Source organism: Equus asinus, chromosome 17, assembly GCF_041296235.1.
Source record: "Equus asinus isolate D_3611 breed Donkey chromosome 17, EquAss-T2T_v2, whole genome shotgun sequence".
NCBI lineage: Eukaryota > Metazoa > Chordata > Mammalia > Perissodactyla > Equidae > Equus > Equus asinus.
The window spans coordinates 15,329,313-15,354,561 of record NC_091806.1 but is presented as its reverse complement, the minus strand read 5'-3'; the positions used below and the strand labels follow the sequence as shown (position 1 = coordinate 15,354,561).

General features: G+C 34.7%; 1 protein-coding gene and 1 pseudogene across 1 annotated transcript; one reads left to right on the top strand and one right to left on the bottom strand.

Annotated features, from left to right (window-relative positions):
• LOC139040910 (olfactory receptor 5T1-like) lies at positions 1-7,541 on the bottom strand (annotated as a pseudogene).
• A 6,170-nt stretch (positions 7,542-13,711) lies between these two features.
• LOC139040909 (olfactory receptor 5T1-like) lies at positions 13,712-14,704 on the top strand. Its single transcript, XM_070488620.1, has one exon. The coding sequence runs from the start codon at positions 13,712-13,714 to the stop codon at positions 14,702-14,704; it is 993 nt and encodes a 330-aa protein (XP_070344721.1).
• Positions 14,705-25,249: the final 10,545 nt, after the last annotated feature.

Below are 25,249 nucleotides of genomic sequence, written 5' to 3'. Positions count from 1 at the left end.
TTAGTGTGAAAAATATATTTTATTGATATACCCAATTTTACCAAACATGCTTTTCATTGTCTCTTTTACATCTTTGATCCTTAAACTAAAGATGATGGGATTCAGCATGGGAATCACAGGGTATAAAATACTGCCACTGTCATGTCTTCGTCCAAAGAGTAGCTAGAACTTGGTCTCATATACATAAAAAGATTGTTCCATGAAAAATTGTCACTCCAGTCAGATGAGAGCCACATGTGGATAAGACTTCTTGTCTCCTTTCAGCAGAATGCAAAATCAGGATGGCCACCAGAATGAAACCATAGGAGATCAGGACAATCAGGATAGTGACTATCTCAATAATGCCCATTGAGTAGGAGATTAGAAGCTGGTTTGTGTGCTTGTCAGAACAAGAAATGTCAAGGACAGGAGGGATGTTACAAGAGACATGCCTAATTTCATTAGATGCACAGAAGGTTAGGGTAAATGTGGCCCCTGTGTGCACTGAAGCAGTCAACATGACACCAACATAGGAAGTAATGATGAGCGGTACATAGAGCAGGTGGCATGTTAACCGAATACAGCAGAGGGTTGTAGATTGCTGCGTGGCAATCTTATGCCATTGCAGCCAAGAGTAAGCATTCTGTGGTCCCAAAAGTAACTATGAGAAACATCTGTGTTGCACATCCAAGGAAGGAAATGACTTTATTCTCTGACAGGAAATTGACCAACATTTTGTGGGTGACAAATGAGGAATAGTAGACATCTAAGAATGATAACACACTGAGAAAATACTACACGGTGTTGTGGAACCAGGAATCCCCACTGACAAATACAACCAGTTCCAAATTTCCCATCAGAGTAAACAGGTAAATTTCCAGAAAGACAGAATAAGATGATTTGCAATTCAAGCTTGTCTGTGAAGTCCTTCAGTACAAATATAGTTACTTCAGTAACATTCTTCATGTTGACACCTCATGCAACAAACCTGAAGATATTTGTAAAATTATAATTCATATTTCTTTGACAATAATTAGCAATATTGTGTCTCATGGAAAGTAAACTATATTCTCATATTTATTTCTTGGCACTGCATAATTTCCCAGTAGCATTTCAGGACACAGTAACAGGCTGATTGCTCAAAGGTTGATGCCACTCATTACGGAATTAAGTGGAAGATTTGAGTTTTACTCATGGGCTCAATTCATGTCATTTCTAAAACCATCAAGTCAACTGGTTAATTTAACACTGTATTTTATTAGCTGTTTTCCTATTTAAAAACATTAAAACACAAAGTGAACAGCTAAAAATATTTCCTTATAGAATCCTGACATTAATGCTTAGCTAAAAACAATACAGTAAATATTAAATGGCAAATTATGTTAAAATTAACTTTTACAATAACTTAAAAATAGTGTGTGCTGTAGTAGATTTGCTTGACAGTCTGACAGCCTACTGAAATGCAATGTTTTATGAGTTAATCCTTCTAAAATTTTTCCAACTCCATTAGGTTATTCTGAAAAGAACTAATTAAGATTTTTGTTAAGAAGATGGACTATGATTGAACATAGAATTATATGGCAACCTATGTCTCATTTAATTTGTTTTTCAAATACTTAGCATTATTTTGTCCTGTTTGGGTAAATATTTGGTCAATTGTATTGCTTTTGGAAGTTTAATTCTTGATAATCTATGTTTTTCTACTTTCTCAAAACTCTGCGGTAAAAATGAGAGAATAATAAGAAAAAATTAAAAATATAATTTTTCTTTCAGAATATTACACTTGATTATATATTGTTGATTTTGGATTCAGTGAAATAACAGTTTAGTAACCATTATCTAAAAGAAACAAAGAAGTTCCTAAAGATCTGTGATTAAAAATACAACCACGATAAGAAGCAATCTTTGCACTTAGACCTAGAACTTAGCATTTAAGAATAAACACATAGCCAAAAATTAAAGTTAGAAAGTAGACCAGAAATCATTCCTACATAGTCACATAGTTAATCAAATTAGGAGTCAAAGTGTTATCTAAACCTGAATTCAAAGTTCCATTATTGGTCCATAACATAGCACTAGCTGGAGGATAGATTTTATTCAAATTATTCATTACAGCTATTTATTTTTTATTTATTTTTTTTTAAAGATTTTATTTTTTTCCTTTTTCTCCCCAAAGCCCCCCGGTACGTAGTTGTATATTCTTCGTTGTGGGTCCTTCTAGTTGTGGCATGTGGGACGCCACCTCAGCGTGGTTTGACGAGCAGTGCCATGTCCGCGCCCAGGATTCGAACCAACGAAACACTGGGCCACCTGCAGCGGAGTGCGCAAACTTAACCACTCGGCCACGGGGCCAGCCCCTATTTATTTTATTTTTTATATATCCACCCATAGAAAATTTGAGTGTGTCTTGAGGGCACATAATCTGCTGCAAATAATATTAAATAGTACATTATTTAAATTCATAATACAAGTCAAGCTCCAGCTTCAATACATTGCTATGGATCCCACCAGCAAGAGAAAGAGACATTTGGATTAGAAATAGTGATGGAAGGAGAAGAAAGCACAGACCAACAATCTTGTGGGAAAGACGAAGTCAGGATTCCTTAGAATTGTCCAATATCAGGCAATAATATTTTCGTAGAATTATTGGAAAGATTAAAGGCCGAAAAAATAAGAAACATATGAGACATCAGAGAAGGCAGAATTTAGGTTGAATCCTACATATTGGAAATAAATTTACGACAAAACAAATTAGGGTACTCAAACCACTTATTCTAATTAACTGAATATTTTTGAGTGGCTCTCATACTATAAGATGCTTTGAAATATATCATTTCATTGGAAAACTTCTTAATGAATTGATAGGAAAACCCACAATACATTCTTCTTATTTTAAAAATGCCTTGGGGTGGGAAGGCACGAATACCAATGGGAGGTTCAGATAAGAGTTTATGGAGATAAGATAAAAATAGAAATAAAAGAAAAGAAAAACTTGGATGAATATAGTGAAATCAATCTCTGTTTTAACGTAATTAGGGGTGACAAGAAAAAGTTCAAGCCCAATACAATTCTTGCCATCAGTTCAGTGATAGATAACCTGGTACGAGGAAAATTACATAGGATTGTGCTCCTCACTCAGCTCAATAATTAAAAGCCACCTTTGAGATTAGACTTTCCCTCCAAAATTTGCTCCTCTTTCAAATAGCAATAAATTTAAATGACAAAGCAGACACAATAACACACAGCCAGGCAGACTAATTAAACATGAGAAACAATAAATTTTTAAAGCAATTTCCTTTATATTCGTCAATTTGGGGTATAACATTAAGACGCTCATATAATTGAACTTCTCTCATCACATGTATTTCTTTTTAAAAATTAGCAAACATTGGGCCACAACACTGTTACAACTAAATCATTGAAAAACATAGTTGACCAGAGCCTCGAACTAGATAGTTCATTCTTTAGCTACATGTAATAAATATTTTGGGATGATTTATACGTACTTAAACACTCTTCTATCAGACTAAAACCAATGAATTAAACTATGGTAATGATTTTTCCTCTATGCACTCTTTAAGTGTATGGATTAGAGAGTAGAGTGTTTTGAATTGTATGATCTGTTAATGAAAGAACAAAACAAAAAACAAAACTCTACACACACATCACCACAATCCCATCTGCCACATTGCAGCGCGATTAACTTTGCATTGGACAAATAAGATAATGAAAAATTACAATGTTAAATACTTCAATTAAATTTCTCTTAAAATCGGCATTTCTGTTAGATGGGCATGACTAAATCCGTATTAGTCCATGTTGAAAGGACTCAGAATTATAAAAAGAAAATGACTATGATTCTTGAAGTATTTAATAACATAGAAGTATCTTTTATAATTAGTGTAAAGCCACTTCCAAAATTATCACTTTAATAAAAGGCAGAATACTCCAAATATCCTGGACTCGTTATTGAAACACTAAATTTGAAAAAGCGGAGAGAAATAAGCACTTATGAAGCTGTAGGAGTGGACTTGTGCACACCTTTTTTATTTCACGTTTATAGCAACTCTCACAGAGAATAAGTGCCAGAGCCAAGATTCCATCCTAGGCCTCCTGCATGGTGCACACGCTTTTCACCATTTTTCACTGTCTCTTGTTAAATAAAGCTTTCCTTTTGCAGATGACTTCCTCCCTCAACCTCTCACTGAAATAAAACAAAACATGATCTTTGATGTATTTGGATATATTTTAAGCTATTAAGACTAGGGAAACATTATGAAATAAGTGGTAATCTGAAGTGGATTCTTCATTACATAGCTAGCAAAATTAACTTAAAAGAATTATTCATTATTTTTCTCATTATATCAAAATATAGTTGAATTGGGCAAATGTTTTCTGCCTTCTATTGATAAATTTCCTGATTGTTGTTGTTTTACTTTGGACTGGTCTCTCTTCTTTCACCAGGAAAATGAAAACATGCACTCTATTTGGGGCATTCCACAAACATAAATTTGATACTTTCTGTTTGCTTTGTTTTATTCCAGGAAGTATTGTTTTTTAATTCTTAGACTCTGCATAAATCAGACTGTGATGAATACATTCTATCCACCTATGCAACAGGCATCTGACCTTGATATTTAAGTCCTATCTCCTAAAATATTCTGCAGATGATCAGAAGTTTTCTCTTAACTGTGGGACAGCAAAGGCAGGTTGAGATACACTGTGAATATGATTAATTTAAATTGTTTATATCCACTTAACTCTACTCTTGATAAAACCCACAGGAGGTGCCTAAGGGGAATATGCCCCAATTGTCTTCCGGCTCAAAATAGCAACACGATGATTTACTCAATAATAAAAAAGTAAGTGGCTCTGGAATACTCTACTACATGTTGATATTTATAAAATAAATAAAGTTTTATTTGGTCTCTGGTTTAAAATGATGCCTTAAGAAAAAAATTATGTTTTAATACTAGATAAGAAATCTTAAGATATGAGACATACTTTATATCATAGCTCTGACAGTGAGTTAGCACTAACTTCTCTGAGAATCAGTGCCCTCATCCTGGCAGTATAAGCCATTTTTTGTTGTAACATGTCAGTAAATAATATATATTTGTAATATACATATTTGTATATGTATATTATACATATATACACACTTATATATGTATTATAAATACATAAATATGCATATTTATGTATATATTTGTGATATACATATATAAATACATATATACATATGTAAATATGTATATTACATATATACGTAATATAGTAATCTAAAACTACAATATATCTCTTGCGAATTTAGCAGAATTAATTTATTGTCAATCAAATTCATTGCACTTTTACTCTCTTAAAATTTTAAAGTGTGTGGTTTAAATGAATAAAGAACACATTTGGGTTTATTGGAAGATTATTATTCAAGGCAATGAGAAAAGTCCAACAAATGTCATAGAAATATGGAGGATACCTCAAAAGTTTAAAGCTCTGTAGGTCTTTATGTCATGTAATTTTGTGAATCATGAATAAAACTGAGTTTAAATAAAACATATCTATTAATCAACTGATAGATACGCACATACACAATAAATACACTCATACACACACACGCCTAGGACCAAAATAGAGAAATCTAACATTGGTAGAAAAGCGAGGCCGAATAGAATTTTAATTTATCTTCCATTTTCCAGATGCTCCCCACCTCCCACCCCGACTCAATCAGGATGTCACAAGGGACTGTGAGAGACAAATGGTGCTATGTGTCACTGAGATCTCAGAAATAAGCAGCATGCAGTCGCTTTGAAAAACAGGGCTTCCCCTAGAGTAATAAAATGCTGAAAAGAATGTCAAATGAGTAGGGTAGATACACTCAGAAAGAAAGTTTCAACTTGGCGGGGGTTCTGCAAGATGTAGGACTCAGAAAGTACTGTTAAAGCAACATATAACATCTAAAGTACAGAGTACTCCTTTGGAAGTTAAGATCTATTTAGTTATAAAAAACAGCAGGTAGAATGTACTCTTGAATCAAACTTAGCTCTGTGAGTTAATGTGGCTGTATTTTAAGGCCATGATAAAAACATGAGGGTGATTTCTTGAGCATGAAATTGGTAAAGAATCTTGATATATCTCCAACTTCATGTATACTTCCTTCTGATAGCCAAGATGCCCACCACATTTACCCGTTGAAGGAACAAAAGGATTACTGTTGGACTCCATATAATGACATTTAAATGGAAAAAGGATAAAGATAACAAAAAGTTCCAAATATTACTAAAATTAGAGCATAAAATAGGTCCGTAAGGAAATCAAACACATACCATATTAAATATGTCTTAAAATAATATAAAATAAAAAGTTTTAAATGGCTAAAGCTTCAAGAAAATCAAACATGTCAGACATAAGATGACTGGAGATCAGGAGAATGTGAAAAGATGATTCAGAGAACTCAAAATAATAAACCAAAGAATCAAAATAAAATAAAAATTCAGAAATATAGTAATAGTAATTTAGCAAAATACAACAGTTGAATAGTCACTATAGAAAGCGTAGTTAAGGAAAGAGAAGCTAGAGAGAGATGGAGAAAAATCGATTTCCAGCGAAGAAAGAAATTGATTTGATAGAAAGTGATACACCTAAAGGTACTAAATTACAATTTTCATAATGATAAAAACATAAAAATATAAAATTAACACATATCAATAATTTATAACCATCTCATTAATGGGTCTATCAGTAAAATGACAGACTGATAGAAAGAACATTGAAGTAAGAGAGTTTATAGAGTGTATTAGAAAAGTTACAACAAAATAAGATTTTGATTCCTTTTTAATTTTCCTGAAGAAAATTTACACAGAAAAGTAGCATGGTTAGTTTTTCCACTCAATAGTTGAAGGACATTTGGCTTTTTCCATTTTTAGAACATAGTGAATAGAGCTGTTATACATATTGGTATAGAGGTCTTTGTGAAGATATGCTTTCTTTTATCTGAATCAATAACTCAGAATGAGATTGCAGGGTCAGCTGCAACATTTTGCTTTCCAACCAGCAATGGATGATAGCTCCAGTTTTTCTGCCAGTTGTGAGCGCTTTGTGTTGTCATTTGTTATTATACTTTTAAAATTCTAGTCATTCTGATAAGTGCTTGGAATCACATTGTAGTTGTATGTCCCTAATTGCAAATGGTATTGAGCATGTTTTTTTCATGTGCTTGGTTGCCATCTGTTCTCTGGTGAAATGTCTGTTGTCTGGTGAAATGTCTTGGTTGCCATCATGTTCTCTGGTGAAATGTCTGTTCAAGTTTATGCCTATTTTTTACTGTTTATCCTTCCTTTTGTTTTCATACTATTGAGTTTTTAGAGTCCTTTTATACTCTGGATTCATATTCTGTATTGAACAGCTGTTTAGCAAATATTTTGTGTAAGTCTGTGGTTTGTTCATTCTCTCAACAGTGTCTTTCACAAAGCAGATTTTAAATGTGATGAAGTACAATTTATCATTTTTTTGTTTCTATAGTTCATGCATTTTGTGTTTTATACAAAAATTTGTGACTAACCCATGGTCATTCATATGTTGTCCTATTTTTCTCTCCAGAAACTTTATAGTACTAGGTTTTATATTAATGTCTAAGATTCATTTTGAGACAACTTTTAAATATGATGTAAAGAATGAGTCAGTATCTCTTTTTTGTGGCATAAGGCTATTCTATATATTTGGTACCATCTTAAAAAGTAAAGACTATCTTTCCTCTGTAGAGTTTTACTTGGCAACTTTGTCAAAAATCAATTGACTATATCATTTGAATCTATTTTTGAAGACATAGTTCTCTTTCTTTGATCTAGATGTCTATCCTTTCACCAAGGCTACACTCTTTTAATTATTTTAACTCTGTGGTAGATCTTGAATTCAGATTATGTGATTCCTGCTTTATTCTTCTTTTTCAAAATTGCTTTGACTGCCTTAGTTCCTTTGCCTTTTATATAAGTTGTAGAATTACCTTGTCAATTTCTGCAAAATTCTTGTTTAATTTTAATAGATTGCATTGAATATATAGATCATTTAAGATTGCATTTAATTAATTTATCCTTTATTCACAATTCTGCTGCCTATCGGTATCATCTTTCTTTCTTTCCTTCTTTTATTCTTTTTTATTTTTAAATTTAGATTCCATGACAAACATTTCCTATCTACTACTTTAGCATCTCTGGGCATAGAGCTTAAGCACCTCAGTATTTTTCACAGTTTTTTGAAGAATTTAAGTACATAGCATAGTACTAGTCTACATTAAAATATAGGGTCCCTAGGAAAGGACAAGACACCGTACCACTCAAATTTGACCATTATCTCTGCCAGATCTCTAATATCTAATGATCTATTACATCAAATATTACAGTTATCTGTATACTGTCCCATCTTTGCTTTCAACACTTCCTATTCGTATATTTTATCTTATCTCCCCTATTAAATACTCAAAGTGCTTAAACATTTCTCTCATATCACTTAGAAGTATAGCACACTCAGAGTTAAATAAGTATAGTAATCTTTATTAAATGATTGTGAATTCTGTCATAGCTTATGCTTCCCTATTGTTTCCTGAACATATTTATAGGATTTTGAGAGAAGTAAACAGGTGATTTCCAAGGAAGAAGAAACTAGATGTCACAGAATTTAAGTCATCAATCCAATGGCACACAACTATTTAATATCATAGTTCAGGCTCTGGCCTGTATCATTAAATTTCTTTTCCAGTCCTGTGCAAATTCTTTTTCAACTGAGGGGTCATTTTATACTAGAAGCCAAAGCGCATTCATGTATTCATTTCTTATCATGTAGTGCATTGTTCCAGAACCATTCACTTGTTTACTATGGCATAAAACAAAATCACCTTGTTATTTTTCTGTCCCAAAAGAGAATTATTGTATTTTCTCCCTGGGGCATCCTTGTGGGCTTTAAGAAAAGTTGCAAGAACCTGGTATAAGACTCCAAATGCTTAGTACTCATAGTGCACCTTAATTGACAGTTCATTTCCATAGGTAAGAGGAAAGGTTTTTCATTACTTACAAAATATTTCAGAAGTTATAACCTTGAATCTCAAGCTACATTATATGTTTTCATATTTAAATCTGAGATAGAATTCTCTAGTTAACTCAGAGTTGAATTAAAAATTGAATGAGAGGATTCCAGGGAACATAGCAGGAATATTAGAAAAGACTTTTTACAGATTTAGTCAATATATTTGTAAGTTAAAAATTTGATTTAATGTCCTTAATGGGAGAAATCAGTTAGGTAAATGTAGCACAAATAAGGGACTATATTTCAAATTTAGGAAAATTATTAAATGGAAGGGAAATTAACTATTAACCAACCATTGACAACATGCCATTTTGAGATCAAAATTTTAATATTTTTCTTGGAGGGATACAAATCAATTTTGTTTATTTTATTGCTTAGCTAATTGATCTAGAAGCCACTTCAGTTTATTTATTTATTTTTAATATAATGGTCTATTTAAGCTTATGGGTTTATAAAAGAATTTAAATACATGAGGATGTTATTTCATGTTGCTTCTAAGGGATAACATTTCTAGAATTATAGCATGTCACAATGAGTCAGCAATATGGTCAAGTGGAAATAGCTTCAAGTTTGGAGACAGAGAAACCTGGACTTGAATCTTATCTCTTCTAGTAACTAACTCTGTAACCTTGATCAAGTTATAGGTCAGGCTGATTCTCAATTTTATCATTTACAAATGGAAGCTGAATGATTCAGTTTGAAGTTTGCTGTGTATACTACAGGAGACAATATACACAAAACTTCTAACCTCTAGTAGCTGCTTAACAACATGTGGTAACTGTTGTCTTAACTTTCCTCCTTCTCAAGCTTAATGGCTATGATAGTGTTCTCTTGAATGTCTGGTAGTTTGTGATTCCCACAGTATAAGGGTTGAGGAACTGATTTGATTTTAGTTTTCCAGATTGATAATGTTTTGTTAAAAATTCAACACCTATATTTTTGTCATTCTAGACTCTATCTCTTAAAGTGAAATCACTTAGATATAAATACAATCAGTTTTAATTTCCTTAAACATTAGTTGACAGAAATGCCTGTTTGAAAAACATCTTGGAAGAAGTAAATAAACCCTATGCTTTTTGTCTATCCTTCCTCAATTCCCCACAGTAAAGGGAATAATTGCGCTAGTGGGGCACGAGTGGGAATAAAATATATCTTCACTCATAAACCACCTTCTTGTACTACAGGTAAAATCAGAGAAATCAAGAGTTATAAGAAAATTATTATGGGAAAAATTATCAGGAGAATTTAAGTAAACATGCTATTATTTTCCTGTCATCCCCAAAGTCAGAATGCCAAGGCAGAGCTATATTTTTAAGGTGACTGATATCATAGAATACTGGAATTCACTGAGTTTAATCTCATGAGAAAGATATTTTAATATATCGTAAGTGTCATATAACAGACATACGTATAACTAGAAGAAGAAATACTAAGCTTCTGGTTTGATGCCCACTCATTACTCAGTGCTTTGATGAAAAATTATTACGGGCCGGCCCCGTGGCCGCATGGTTAAGTTCGTGCTCCCCACTTCGGCAGCCCAGGGTTTCGCTGGTTTAGATCCTGGGCGTGGACATGGCACTGCTCATCAAGCCTGGTTGAGGTGGCGTCCCACATAGCACAACCAGAGGGACCAACAACTAGAATATACAATTATGTACTGATGGGCTTTGAGAAGAAGACGAAGAAAAAAAAACATTGAAAAAAACCCTCCTTATTAATATTTTCTAGTTAAGTGAAATTTGGAAGTCATTTTTCATTTGTATGCATTCTTCACCCATAATTAATACAATTATTTTTAATACAAAATACAAAAATTAATACAAAAATTAATACAAAAATAATTTTATAAAACATACTTTAATGCATCTCATAAATAAACACTCTGCAATTACACCTTCTTCATGTAGTTGAACAAGATATGCCTGAAAATTTGGTCAGTCTTAATTATTCTTCAGTTTGGAAGGATAAATTTACCTTTCCAAGGTTACACTGTCACTAAGTACTATATCTGAATTTTTTTTTTTGGCACCTGAGCTAACAACTGTTGCCAATATTTTTGGTTTTTTTTCTGCTTTATCTCCCCAACCCCCCGCCCCCGCCCCGCCCCGCCCCGTACACAGTTGTATATCTTAGTTGCAGGTTCTTCTAGTTTTGGGATGTGGGACGCTGCCTCAACGTGGCCTGACGACTGGTGCCATGTCCGCGCCCAGAATCCGAACCCTGGGCTGCTACAGCGGAGCGTGTGAACTTAACCACTCAGCCACAGAGCCGGCCCCTATATCTGAAATTTTAATACAGGTTTTTAGAGTCCGAAAATAATGTTTTTAATCTTCCACAATTGTATTATCTTGGGCACATCAGTTAAGTAAAGGTTAGAATAGTAATGTCACTGAAATTTCTCTTGTACATAACAATCAATGTGTATTTTGTGATGGATTCCTTGAGTAGATTGTCTATTGGTACATTTTTCTAAATTTGCTTGCATATTTATTTTTGTTTTGTTTTCACTGTGTTTCTTCCTATCTGCCTAATTCCTATTTTGTCCCTGACTCTCTTTCATTAATATTTTTCTACATAACCCATTGATTCTAGAGAAAAAGAGACAGGAAAATGGAGGAACAAAGAAAGAGAATGAGGAATTTTTCAAACAGAAATGAATTTTTTGTGATGCTCAAAAAATGCACTAATACATATCTATATTACTAATGGATAATTTTATGTTATTTTATTAATGTAACCAAACTACACTAGAAATTATTAGAAGACATGTGTGTTCTCAAGAGTAACGTGTAAGTTGTCCGTATTTACACAGAAGTTGAAATCTAGCTTAATAATATCTTTTAGTCTAGAATTCTCTAAGGACTAAATGAACAATTTCTTCCTTTTTTTGTGGTTTGGCATCAACACATTTAAAAAGCTATTTTATTTATGTATTAATAAAAAACCTTCCACATGGATCTGGCAAGAACTTTCTGGGAAAATAAAAACCTGTTGTAGCTTTCTTCTTCTAAGAATAGTTTCAAACTGGGGCCGGCCGGGGGCGCAGTGGTTAAGCACACACGTTCCGCTTCAGCAGCCCAGCGTTTACTGGTTCGGATCCTGGGTGTGGATGTGGCACCGCTTGGCAAGCCATGCTGTGGTAGGTGTCCCACATATAATGTCGAGGAAGATAGGCATGGATGTTAGCTCAGGGCCAGTCTTTCTCAGCAAAAAGAGGAGGATTGGCAGCAGTTAGCTCAGGGCTAATGTTCCTTAAAAAAAAAAAAAAGAATAGTTTTAAGCTAATTTTCTCATTCCTTCTTGTGTGGACAGCTCAATGTGACAGAAATGTAATGTGTTTCATGTTATGAATATAAATCATTTGTATGTCCCTCACCTTATACAATGCAGATTTTTCACTCCTTGAAATACATTTTGATGTGTGACACACAGAAGGAACAACAAGAATCACAGCGCTGAAATCTTGCTCCTAAATATGGTAGTTGCAATATTTAATTTTGTTTCAATCATGAAGTCCTCAGTCCAGATGCAGGTGACCCTTCAACTTTTTCATTGTTTTCTTTTATACACTTTTCTTTTTTCATATTCCACTGAATGAGCAACAGTCTGATGGAAAAATATACCAGAAATAAATCGCTACTTTGAGGTTTATGTAGTGAATTTATTCTTTAGCAATATCGTCTATAACTTTAATAATCTAGTATTGGGTGGTTCTTTGTTTATAACAATTTTAGATTCTCTCTAAGAAACTATAATATATGAATGGAATGGCCATGATTTATATTTAACAGAAATATTTCTGAAAAATATACTCAAGAATCTTCAAGAATAATGAGTATATGAATAGAGAAAAATCTTACATTGGCATAAAGTCAAACTGTGGAGGCCTTAATGGACAACTTCGTGATATTTTGATCATGAAAGAAAACTGAAAAACAAAACCAAACCAATGCCCTACTACCGTTTGCATGCAAGTGCATCTGCACCCAGAATAAGACCTGCTGTCTGTTCTCCAGTGTTCCATAAATGCTAGTGGAATGGGATCATAGCCAAAAAGAGGACATATGATGGTTTGATCAGGAAACAGTACCCCATAATACAACTTGAAATGTAAGTTTAACATCCCATTTTCTAGTCATCTGGGAACATTTTAAAATTAAATAATTTTTACGTTGTTTTTCTCATTTAAAATACAACCCAATTTTGTGATATAATTATGGTTCTTCCCATATTAATGATTTTGAACATTAAGGAAAGGCATTTCATGCACACTGTTGAAAATCTAGGATTTGGACTCAGATGTATACTATCTACACTAATATTGTTGCATTTAAAAATTCTTATATTCATTCATATTTTTGAATTTTCACAGGATGAGTATGAAAACAAATGGTAGTAAATTTAACAAAAAATGAACTTGAAATTAAACCACATAGATTGCCATGTTTTTAACATGGTAAACGTAGCCAAATACTTAATAAAACAGTTTATTTAATTTAACAGGGTAGTGAATTCATTTGGACCCAACTTCTTCACTACTGACTATTCCATCATTACCAAGGATTTCAATATACCCTGCTAAGAAACAGACAGGAGGATAAAAGAGTGGGCTCCATTTTCAAAAATATTGCTTTAAAACCTATAAATAAAAACTGAAATGTCAACGTTGACATCAGATTTAGATTTATACCAGATTCAGTTAAAAAATGCAACTGAAGTTACCATATTTATATTGATGGGCTTCACAGATGATTTTGAAGTGAAAGTCTTCCTATTTTTGCTATTTCTAGCAATCTATCTTTTTACTCTGATAGGAAATTTGGGACTGGTTGTATTGGTCATTGGGGATTCCCGCCTCCACAATCCTATGTACTATTTTTTGAGTGTGTTATCGTTCTTGGATGCCTGCTATTCTTCAGTTGGGACCCCAAAAATGCTGGTCAATTTCCTGTCAGAGAATAAAGCTATCTCATTCCTTGGATGTGTAGCACAGATGTTTCTGTTTGTTACGTTTGGCACCACAGAATGCTTTCTCTTGGCTGCAATGGCATATGATCACTATGTAGCAATCTACAATCCTCTGCTGTATTCAATTAACATGTCATCCAGGGTCTATGTGCCACTCATCATTGCTTCCTATCTTTGTGGCATTTTACATGCTTCTATACACACAGGGGCCACATTTAGTCTATCTTTCTGTGCATCGAATGAAATCAGACATGTCTTTTGTGACATCCCTCCTCTCCTTGTTATTTCTTGTTCTAACACTCACACAAACCAGCTTCTACTCTTCTACTTTGTGGGATCTATTGAGATAATCACTATCCTGATTGTCCTGATATCCTATGGTTTCATTCTGGTGGAGATTCTGAAGATGCATTCTGCTGAAGGGAGAAGAAAAGTCTTTTCTACATGTGGTTCTCACCTAACTGGAGTGTCAATTTATCATGGAACAATTCTTTTCATGTATGTGAGACCAAATTCCAGCTATGCTTTGGATCATGACATGACAGTGTCAACATTTTACACCATTGTGATTCCCATGCTAAATCCCATCATCTACAGTTTAAGGAACAAAGATGTAAAGGAAGCAATGAAAAGAGTATTTGGTAAAAATGGGTGTCTCAAGAAAGTATATTTTTCATATTAACCATTAAATTGTAACAAATTAGGAATAATGTTCCTTATCTCAACGTTAAAATGATAAAAATGTTTTGTTTTAGTTTATTAGTGTCTTTCTGTTATTCTTAGACATTTTTAGATAAAGATCATACTCATACCTCAACCCATGCAGGTTCCACACTTGCAGAAAAGCTGCGTCACCCATTTGCTTCTTACTTAATTCACTCTCAGATACACACATATATATACACACGTATGCACTTACATGTATATATACGCTGATACTGATTGTGTTATATTGTAGGGGCTGCCTTAACAAGTTACCAGAGTGGTGGTTTAAACAACGGAAATGTATATCCTACTGTTTTAGAATCTAGGAGAATGAGGTCAAGGTGAGGGCACGGTTGATTTCTTCTGAGGCCTTTCTCCTTCACTTGTTGATAGCAATTTTCTCTCTCTTTCTGCACATCATTATTCCTCCGTGTGTTTGCCCTAATTCTTCTTCTTATAAGGACACCATTCACATTGGATTAGGGTCCAGCCTAAAGACCTCATTTGAAGTTAATCATCTCCACAAAGACCCTGTTGCCAAATATACTCACTTTCTGATGTACAGGAGGTTAAAATGTCAACATGTGGTATTTGTACATAGTATATTTATATTTTCACATGCACACACAGAATCACATATGAACAAAATCTTTACTTTAAAATGAGTAGTATTCACTTTCATCTCAATATGAGTCAAATCGAATAGGATCCCAGGTTGCAGTTACAAGTAACTTTGTAATTATATTTGACTAGTTTGAACAAATACCACCTAATCAATAGCAAAACTAGTGTTTGCATAATCTCAGACTACTTTCCATGCAATCATTAGTTTGGACTCTAGTTCAAAATACTTTTCTGCACCTTTAGATCCTAATCCCAGCCTGTGGTTTGGAGATCACAGAGAATGTGTTCAAATTCCTGATGCCATTACCACGCTGTTTGTGAGGGTGCATTTCTCTCTCTTTTATTATTTCATACAGAGCATGGATATCAAACCCATTATTTATTTCCTCACAGAGTACAGAGTCTAGGCATTAGCATTTATCACAATTATACTTAAAAATGACAAGAGGAAAGCACAATTCAGAGAATAAGGTATAACTGGCTGGCAGGCTGGGCTCTCCCCCTACTAAACCCTAGCCAGTTTTGTGTGTTTCCCTACAGGGATAATCCTGACTCATATGGGGCTCCTTTATCTTTTGACCTCTACTCCTCTGTGATGCCCTTGCAGAACCACCTTTCCTCACAGTGCAGGCCTAAGAACCAGAGTACAGAAGAGAGTTTTTCCTATGCTCACGTTTAGTCCTGCTTCCAGCAGACCTCATTTTCATTTCAAGGACATGTCTTCTTCAAGTTAATTGTATGTGGTTGTGTTTTCCCTTCCTTTCCTCCTTCCTTCCTGTCATTATCATTAATATTTTTTTTGAGTTTAAAATCCCTTTAGTTGCAGTAGGACAATCTCCTCAATACATAGAGTATAATGTAAGGACATTTGCTTAAATTGGGATTGTCAAATTTAAATAGCACCTCAATAATACAAATATAGGGCATCTCTTACACAATATATTACGTTCACACTTTTTCTGCATTTCTTTTCTTCTGTTTGGAAGGCTCTCCACACTACTGTTCACATCATTCCTTCCACATAATGCCTCTTCTTAATCAGGATCTCATTGACTACATTATGATAATGGCAGTTTATCTACTTTGCATCTCCTCCTACTTATTTCTTAAATGCACGCACTGTACATATTATTATTTCATACAATAAGGACTTTAATTTATATTGAATTTACTGTCTATTCTATTTTCCAAAGGCTAGTAAAATGTCTGACACATAATGTTGCTCAATAAATATTCCCTAAATTAACGAGTATTTTAGGTAGGAAATCATCAAAGGCATTTTACTTTATTCAATTAAGGGACATGTGAAATAGAGATGACATTTTTTATTTAAATATTAGTTACTGTTTAAATTTTCTAGTTTAACTTTTACCTTTTAAATTTTTCCTCTTCATTCTATTGGTCTATTTACTATTCTCTTCTAGCTTCTGAATGGTACATGGATTTTCCAATGAACACTATGTCAGTGGCATCCCTCCTATTGTATGTCATACTTTCATTATCAATACTTTGGATTTTTTCCTTATCTCTCTTTGACCTAAGAATGGTTTAATAAGTTATTTTTAAATGCCTAAATGTATTAGTTTGATAGTTTTAAAAAATGTTATTCACTTATAGATGGAATGTAGTTTTTAAATTATCTTTATTCAGATTTAGTTTTCACTAATATGGATGTTTTCATAAACTTGAAAAGAGAGAGAATTTTCTCTTATTTGTAGCAAAGCTTAGTGATTACTTAGATATAAAAATAATTTTATTGAATGTACATTTTAATTTTTTTAGCCTAATTAATGTTTTCATAGCTTAAAATGTTTAATAAATTATGATAAGTTTTTCTAATGTTAGAATGTTTCTATTTCTATCTTTGCATCTCCTCTATGAGAAGTTTCCTGTTTTGAGATATTTGTTGCTACATTACTATTTGCATAGATAATTCTCACTGCCAAATCTTCCTTGTGAATTAAAATCTATTATTATAAAGTATCCTTGTTTTGTTTTGATGCTTTTCCTGACTTTTATGTTTCCTAATATTAAAATTACAACCAATCCCATCTTTCACGTATATTGCCTAAACGTATATGTGCCCATACTTTTACTTTTACCTTTCTGAATTACCTTGTAATATATTTGGCTTTCATGAAATTATACTTAAAGTCTTTTCTTTTTAAAGATGTGTTAGGTACATTTACAATTATTGCTAAACATATATTTATTCTTGGCTTTGTCATGATGTCCATGTTACAAATATGTCTGATACACACACAGACTTATACAGGCATATATATGTACAGTCACACATACACACAAACATATGTGACATCTTTCCTTTTGTGGTCTTTCTTCATTACCCTCTGTGTCATTATTATTTTAGAATATTTTTGTTATTTAGGGATGTATTTAGTTTTGTAAATTCCCCTTATATTATCCCCATTGACCCTTCTTTTTTAGATACAACATCTCGGTTTCCTACTACAAAAAATATTGACATTAACAATGAACGGTTGAAGTTCGTTTGGCTACATTTAATCCTGTATTCATATTTGTCTCTTGCTAAGTTTCCTCTTTGCTATTTTACCTTGTCTTAAAGTATTGCTATTGAAATATGTGATGTTAACTTTTTGGTACTCCTTAAAAGTACCAAGGGAGACCAACCCCAGGGCCAGGAGGTTAAAGTTCTGTGTGCTCCACTTAGGTGGCCCAGGTTTGTGAGTTTGGATCCCAGGTGCAGACCTACCTCACTCATCAGCCATGATGTCGAGGCATCTCACATACAAGGTAGAGGAAGATTGGCACAGATGTTATCTCAGATAATCTTCCTCAAGCAAAAAAAAAATCAAGCAAAAACAAAAAAAAGAGGAGGATTGGCAATGGGTGTTAGCTCAGGGCAAATCTTCCTCACCAAAAAAAAAGCAACGGCATCTTCTGATCTGAATTCTGTATAGGAAACAGTAACTTTAATATATACAACTTAGTATTGATCATTTCTTGGTGGTTTACTTTAGAAATCATTGTATCCTTTCAATTGAAAGTTTCAAAATTTCTTTCATGTCGTGTTTTTCATTTTCATCTTTGATGTTTCAAATTATATGCCTATATATTCTTCTTATCTGTGCCTATATATTCTGCCTACCTTCTATTTCTCTCACTGTATTTTTATGGAATCTATTCACTTTTGGTTTTTGAGTTTTACGTGACCTTTTATTTTTTTACTTAATGCAAATAATATTTAGAGATATCTAAGGGCTATGATATAATTTTTCTCATGTTTAAAGAGATGTAGGTTTTCATCACTCCAAAAAGAAAGCTTGTAGCAGCCAGTAGTTGTTTCTCATTCTCCCACCCCAAAACCTGGAATCGCTACTCTATCTTCTCTCTATAGATTTGCCTATTCTGGATTGCATATAACTATTATCAGGCAATATGTGTTTTTTTGTGACTGACTTCTTTCCTTAGAATAAATTTTTTAAATTTCATCCATGTTTCAGCATCTATCAGTACTTCATTCCTGTTTCTTTTGGTCAAAAAATATTCATTGCATGATATTTCACATTTTTAAGTCACTCATCAACTGTTAGATATTTGGGTTGTTTCCTTTCTTTGCCTATCATCCATAATGCTTATGAACATTTTCATGCAAATGAAACAAACTGACCAATTGTTTTCAATTATTTTGGGTAGATACTGAGGAGTCTGGTCAGGACCAGATGGTTTCACTGGTGAATTACACCAAACATTTAAATAAGAATCAATACTAATCCTCTACAAACTCTTACAACAACAGAAGAGGAGGAAACACTTTTCAACTCATTCAAGGAATCAGTATTACCTGGATGCCAAAACCAAAGAGATGCCAAGAAAAAAATGTAAATGGAATAATAACTCTTTTGGATTTGTGTAAAAATTCTCAAGAAATTGCTGCAAAATCAAATTTATCAATATAGGAAAGAGTATTCAGGGGTCTACTCAGTCTTATCTTCCTTCTAGATTAATCTTCATTTCTACAGTGATTTTTTTCCCCCAAATCTCTCCTGAACACAATGAACTCATTTTATGAACTCTCATTTTTTTAAACATACTTTTGCTAACTTCATCTATATTTCATGTATGCAATGATTAATATCTTTTAGATTTTCTTACTCTGTATGTAGGTATGAAGGCGTGTATGTGTGCATGTGTTTATTTTTTCTTTGTGGTATATTCTTCTTGTATATTCCTTCCATCAATGTAATAATTAGAACATATTTTTCTTTTATTCACATAATATTTCTGAATGGGTGAGACTTGTTTGTAACTTTTCTCTCCCTCATGTCTCAGTGAAATAAATTTACAATACACTTGGGAAGATTTGTATGGGTGGGTGTTAGGGTGGTTCCAGTGCATCTTTCACAGCTTTACATCTAGAGGGCTTCCATCTCTGATGTTAACATTATTGATTGTTGTTGTTTTAGATGTTGTTTTTTTTATATAAGCTTTCATTATCCCTGACAATCTGGAAACTGTCTCTTCTTGAACCTACACCTCAGGTCTTCAACATTCTTTTCTCCATGTACAAATTGTACATCCCTGTACTAATTGTATTCCATTCCCAGCAACATTATGGCTCTTGGTTCTAGGAAGGAGTTATAGCGGCGTTTGGTCTCCTTCCTTACACTTCTTAATCACTATTCCATGACATGATGTTTGTTCTACAAAAGCATATTACTATTATCACAGTTGGAAAAACAAATTTATTACTTTATTATATTAAAGAAAGCGTTAAATAAAATACGAAAGGCCATTTAAAAGTAGATGTTCTTGGCAGATATTCTCTAGAACTGCTGATAGAAGAAAGTGTGATTTTGGCAATACCAGCTAAATTTTCTCAAACATAACAGTAAAGCCCTATTTGCAGAAAAAACAACTCAGTAATGGAGAGAACAATTTATCAGATGATGAGATGATGTTGGGAAGAAGATCTGTGTTACTCAGAGTACAGGCTATCCTGGTGTAACAAAAGGAATCAGAAACAGAGTGGCTCAATAAAGAAAAAAGCATTTTTGGATATACCTGTGCAGAACTTAGTTGACTAAAGTATGTGGTGGCTCTTTTTCATGAGGTAATCATGAGAGCAAACTCTGCTGTCGCTCTCTTATCTCTTAGATGTTATCAGATTCTGCATGGTTAGAGAGGGTTCATTCAGCAGTCTGTCAATGTTCCAATAGACTGAAAGGTGAGATTTTTCACGTTGGAATATGGATTGCCAAAATTAGTTCATATGGATTTTTTTTAGGAATAATTCCGTTATTTATTAGACATAGTACTATTCAGAGTACCCATTTCTTTTGATATGAGCATCTTTAATAAATTGTACTTTATATTAATTATTAAACTTATTATCAAAAGTGTTTAGAATATTTCTTATTTTCATTTCAAAATTTGTGAAGCCCATGGTGATATTCCTTCTTTTATTCCCAAAATTGGTAATATGTGTCTTCTCTCTTTTCACAGTGGCTGCCCTAGGGATTGAAATATGTATGTTTAATTTATCATTAAATTAAAACTTAAATAATATTCAACCACAACTTATAATGTAAGAACCTTAGAATAGTAGAGATGTAATCCTTCCCTCCCATTCTTTGTGCTATTTTGTGATCAATTTTACTTTTATGTATTGTTTAAACCTACAATCATCAATATATTTTTCCTCCAGTCATTTATTTTTTGAAGTAATTAAAATTAAAATCAGAATATATGTTATATTGACACTCATTTTTACATGTCGGTGTTTTTGTCTCTTGGTATCGGCCATGTTTCCTGCATACTCCTTCTACCTGGAAAATTGTTGAAGTACAAGCCTGATGGCTGCAAGTTGTAATTTCCATCTCAAGTGCTATATGAATGCCTTCAAGTCTTATCTTCCCTGAAAGAGGCTTTTATCTCCTGTAGCTGCAGAGCTGAGATTGCCAAATACAAAATCCAGGATCTCACCCTGCAAATGGCTTACATATAACAAAAATTGAATTCTCAACCTTGCAGGATGTCTACTGTGAAAGTGAGCACTGATGTGGGCTCGGCGAGCTGAGGAGTCAAAAGAAAGATTTCTTGGACTCTCGAGGTCTGGTAGTAGTGGTTCTTTATTCAGAGAATAGCATGGGGACAGGATCCATGGACAGTAAGAGCTGCAAACATGGGTTGAGTGTAGGGCTAATTTATAAGGCATAGGTATGTGAGTTACCCCTTTACAAGACAAAGGAAAGATTACGGAAAAAAGTCATTAAAATGGTATCAGTGCAGGTGAGGTCTGGCTATTGGGTAGTCCTATAACTTTGGATACCAATCAGATCTGATTAGGTCAGGACATCCTATGCTTCCTGGAGGACGATATAGATTAGTATGAAGGCCAGGATGCCTTGGGCTTCTCTCCCTGAGGCAGCCTTGATCCTCATCAAGGACAATGATTGGGAAAAATGTGATCATGAAAATTTTAATGGGAATGTGTGAGAAGACTCTCACAAAATTGGGGACATTCATCCTCTAAATTGTGATATCTAGTTGGCCAATAACTGTAGCCATATCATTCTCAGCTGAGGAGACGAACCCTGCAAAGCCTGAGAAAACAGTATGGCCTCCCCTGAGGCAGTTATCATGCAGTACAATGACGATTCTCATCAGGAATCCCTCTCCTCTCCCCTCTTTGTTCCTAGAGCTATAACAAGACTCAAGTTCTAGCAAGCTCCTAAAGGTGAAGAACGAAGTATGATTCATGAGGAGGTGCACTGCACTCCAAAAGAACTACTTGAATTTTTAATTTCTACAAGCAGAAATCTGGGGAAAATGGGTAAGACTGGATAGTAAGGGTGTGGGATAATGGTAGAAAGAAAATAAAGTTTGATCAGGCCGCATTTATTGATATCGGCCTACTAAACAGAGATTCTGCATTTAATGTTGCAGATCAGGGAGTTAGCTGGCTGAAACATGGAGCAAAAGCTGACCAACACCAAGTAAACTGATAATGTCTAACCTGTGTTGGTTTAATTTGGGAAATGGATTTAAAGTCTTAGGTAGATTGGAATTTGAGTGGATTTGTCACTTAAGATCTACTCACCCACACAGTGTGTATTCGGAAGAAATACCCTTCATCAGTGCTATGAGAAAGATATTTTTGTGAGGAGATCCAACATCCTTGAAGAACTCTGTGATCACTCCACTATAGGCCAGACTGTACAGTGGGAACTGCAGCCACAGAGTTGGGAATCCAAAATGCAAGTAGTGATTGGATCTTGGGGTGGAAGGGGCCAAGTGGAGGCACTCAACCTCAAAGACAAGATGTGGTTACCCTCTAGCACAGCTGAAACAATAATCAATCATAATAGTCTGACTCATGACTAAGCATGGCATTAACAGTTAATAATTGTATTTCTAGAACTGAAATAGATAGGAAGTCATAATCCTTCAAAAAATTTCTGGACTGAGCTAGTTTACAGTCCTAGTACCCCTTTGAGAAAGGGAGGCTGAGTATCCTTGAGGAAGGACCCTGGTATACTACCAAAAATTTAAACTATTGATCTTTCTCTAAGCCTTCCCCAAAAGAACCTTTGGCCCTTTACCAGGGTAACTGTGCGTTGGTTAAAAAAAAGTCAGATCTTTGGGGACTACTGGACACTGGATCTGAACTGTTACTAATTCATGAAGATGCAAAACATCACTGTAGCCCAATAGTCAGAGTAGGGGCTTAAGGACGTCAGGCGATCAATAGAGTTTTATCTGTAGCCCATCTCACATTGGGCACAGTGGGTCCCTGAGCCCATCCTGTGGTTATTTTCCAAATTCCAGAATGCATAATTGGAATAGACCCACTCAGCATCTGGCAGAATCCCCACACTGGTTCCCTGACCTGTGGAGTGGGGGCTATTATGGTAGGAAAAGCCAAGTAGGAGCAACTAGAACTGCCCTTACCAAGGAAAATGGTAAACTCAGATCAATACTACATTTTTGGAGGGAAATAAGAGATTAGTGTCACCATCAAGGATTTGAAGGATGCAAGGGTCATAATTCCCACCACATCTCCATTCAGCTCTCCTATTTGGCCTGTGCAGAAGACTGATGGATCTTTAAGAATGACAGAGAATTATCATGAGTTTAATTAGGTTACTCCAACTTTGCTGCTGGACCAGATGTGGTTTTATTGCTTGAGCAACTGAACATGTTCTCTGGTACCCGATATGCGGTTATTGATCTGGCAAGAGATTTTTTTCTCCATTAATTTCCATAAGGTCCATCAAAGCAGTTTGCTGTCAGCTGGCAAGACCAGCATTACAAACTCAATGTTGTGAAGGGGTATATCAATTCTCCAGCCTTTGCCATAATTTAATTCACAGGCATTTGATCACCTTTCCCTGATCCATTACATTGATGACATTATGCTGATTGGACTTAGTAAGCAAGAAGTAACAACTAATTTAGATTTATTGAGAAGACATTTATGTGCCATGGATTAGGAAATTAATGTGACGGAAATTTAGGGACTTTCTATCTCAGTGAAATATCTAGGAGTCCAATGGAAGGTGGCATGTAGAGGTGTCCCTTCTAAGGTACAGGAAAATTTGCTGGACCTGGGACCTCCTGCAACAAAAAAATGCACATCACAAGTGGATCTCTTAAAATTTTTGAGGCAGTATATTCCCAATTTGGTTGTGTTATTCCAGCCCATTTACCAAGTGACCTGAAAAGCTGATAGTTTTGAAGGAGTTCATAATAGGAGAAGGCTCTGCAACAGGTCCATGCTGGTGTGCAAGTATCTCTTCTGCTGGACTATATCATCCAGCAGGTCCAGAGGTCCTTGAAGTGTCAGTGGGCATATAGGAATGCTGTTTGGAGCCTTTTATTAGTTTCTATAGAGGAATAAGAGCATAGACATTTAGTATTTTGGAACAAAGCCCTGTCATCAATCATAGACAACTATTTTTCTTTTAGAAAACAGCTCTTGGTGAGCCACTTGGCCTTAGTAGAGACTGAACACTTTATCACAGCCACCAAGTTACCATGCTAACTGAGCTTCCCATCATGAGCTAGTGTTCTTTGACCCAACAAGTCATGAATTTGGGCATGCACAACAGCACTCCATCATGAGATGAAAGTGTTATATATGAGATTGAGCCTGAGCGGACCCTGAAAGTCCAAATAACTTACATGAAGAAGTTGCCCAAATGCCCGTGGTCCACCACCCTCTTTCTCTCCTAGCCTGAATCTATGACCTCTGAGAAGTTTCCCGTGATTATTTGACAAGGCAGAGGAGACTCAGGCTTGGTTTAAAAATAATTTTTTGTCGTATGCAGGTATCACCCAAAAGTGGACAGCTGCAGGACTATAACCCCTTTCTGTGACATCACTGAAAGACTGTAGTGAAGGGACATCCTCCCAGTAAGAACCTCAAGCCGTATCACTGTTCATTTTGCTTGGAAGGAGAGATGGACAGATGCACAGTTTTATACTGATTCATGTCCCATGGCCAATTGTTTGGCTGTATATTCAGTGACTTGGATGTACATGATTGAAAAATTGGTGACAAGGAAGTCTAGTTGGAGGTATGTGGATAGACTTCCCTCTGCGTGTTAAATATGTGAGGACATTTTTTTCTCATGTTAATGCTCATGAAAGGCTGACCTCAGCAGAGGAGGATTTTTATAATCAAGTGGATAGGGTGACTCTTTCTATGGATACCAGTGACCTGTTTTCTCCAGCCACCACTCTCATCACTAATGGGTTCATGAAGTGACCATGTTGGCAGGTTTGGAGGTCAGGGTGTGGGCTAAGCAACATAGACTTCCACTCACCAAGGCCAATCTGGCTACAAACATTGCTGAGCACCCAATCTGCCTGCAATATGGCACCACAACCTGGGGTGATCAGCTAGCTAGAT

Excerpts from the sequence above, each read along its gene's own strand:
- LOC139040909 (XM_070488620.1), top strand. The coding sequence starts at position 13,712 with ATGTCAACGTTGACATCAGATTTAGATTTATACCAGATTCAGTTAAAA.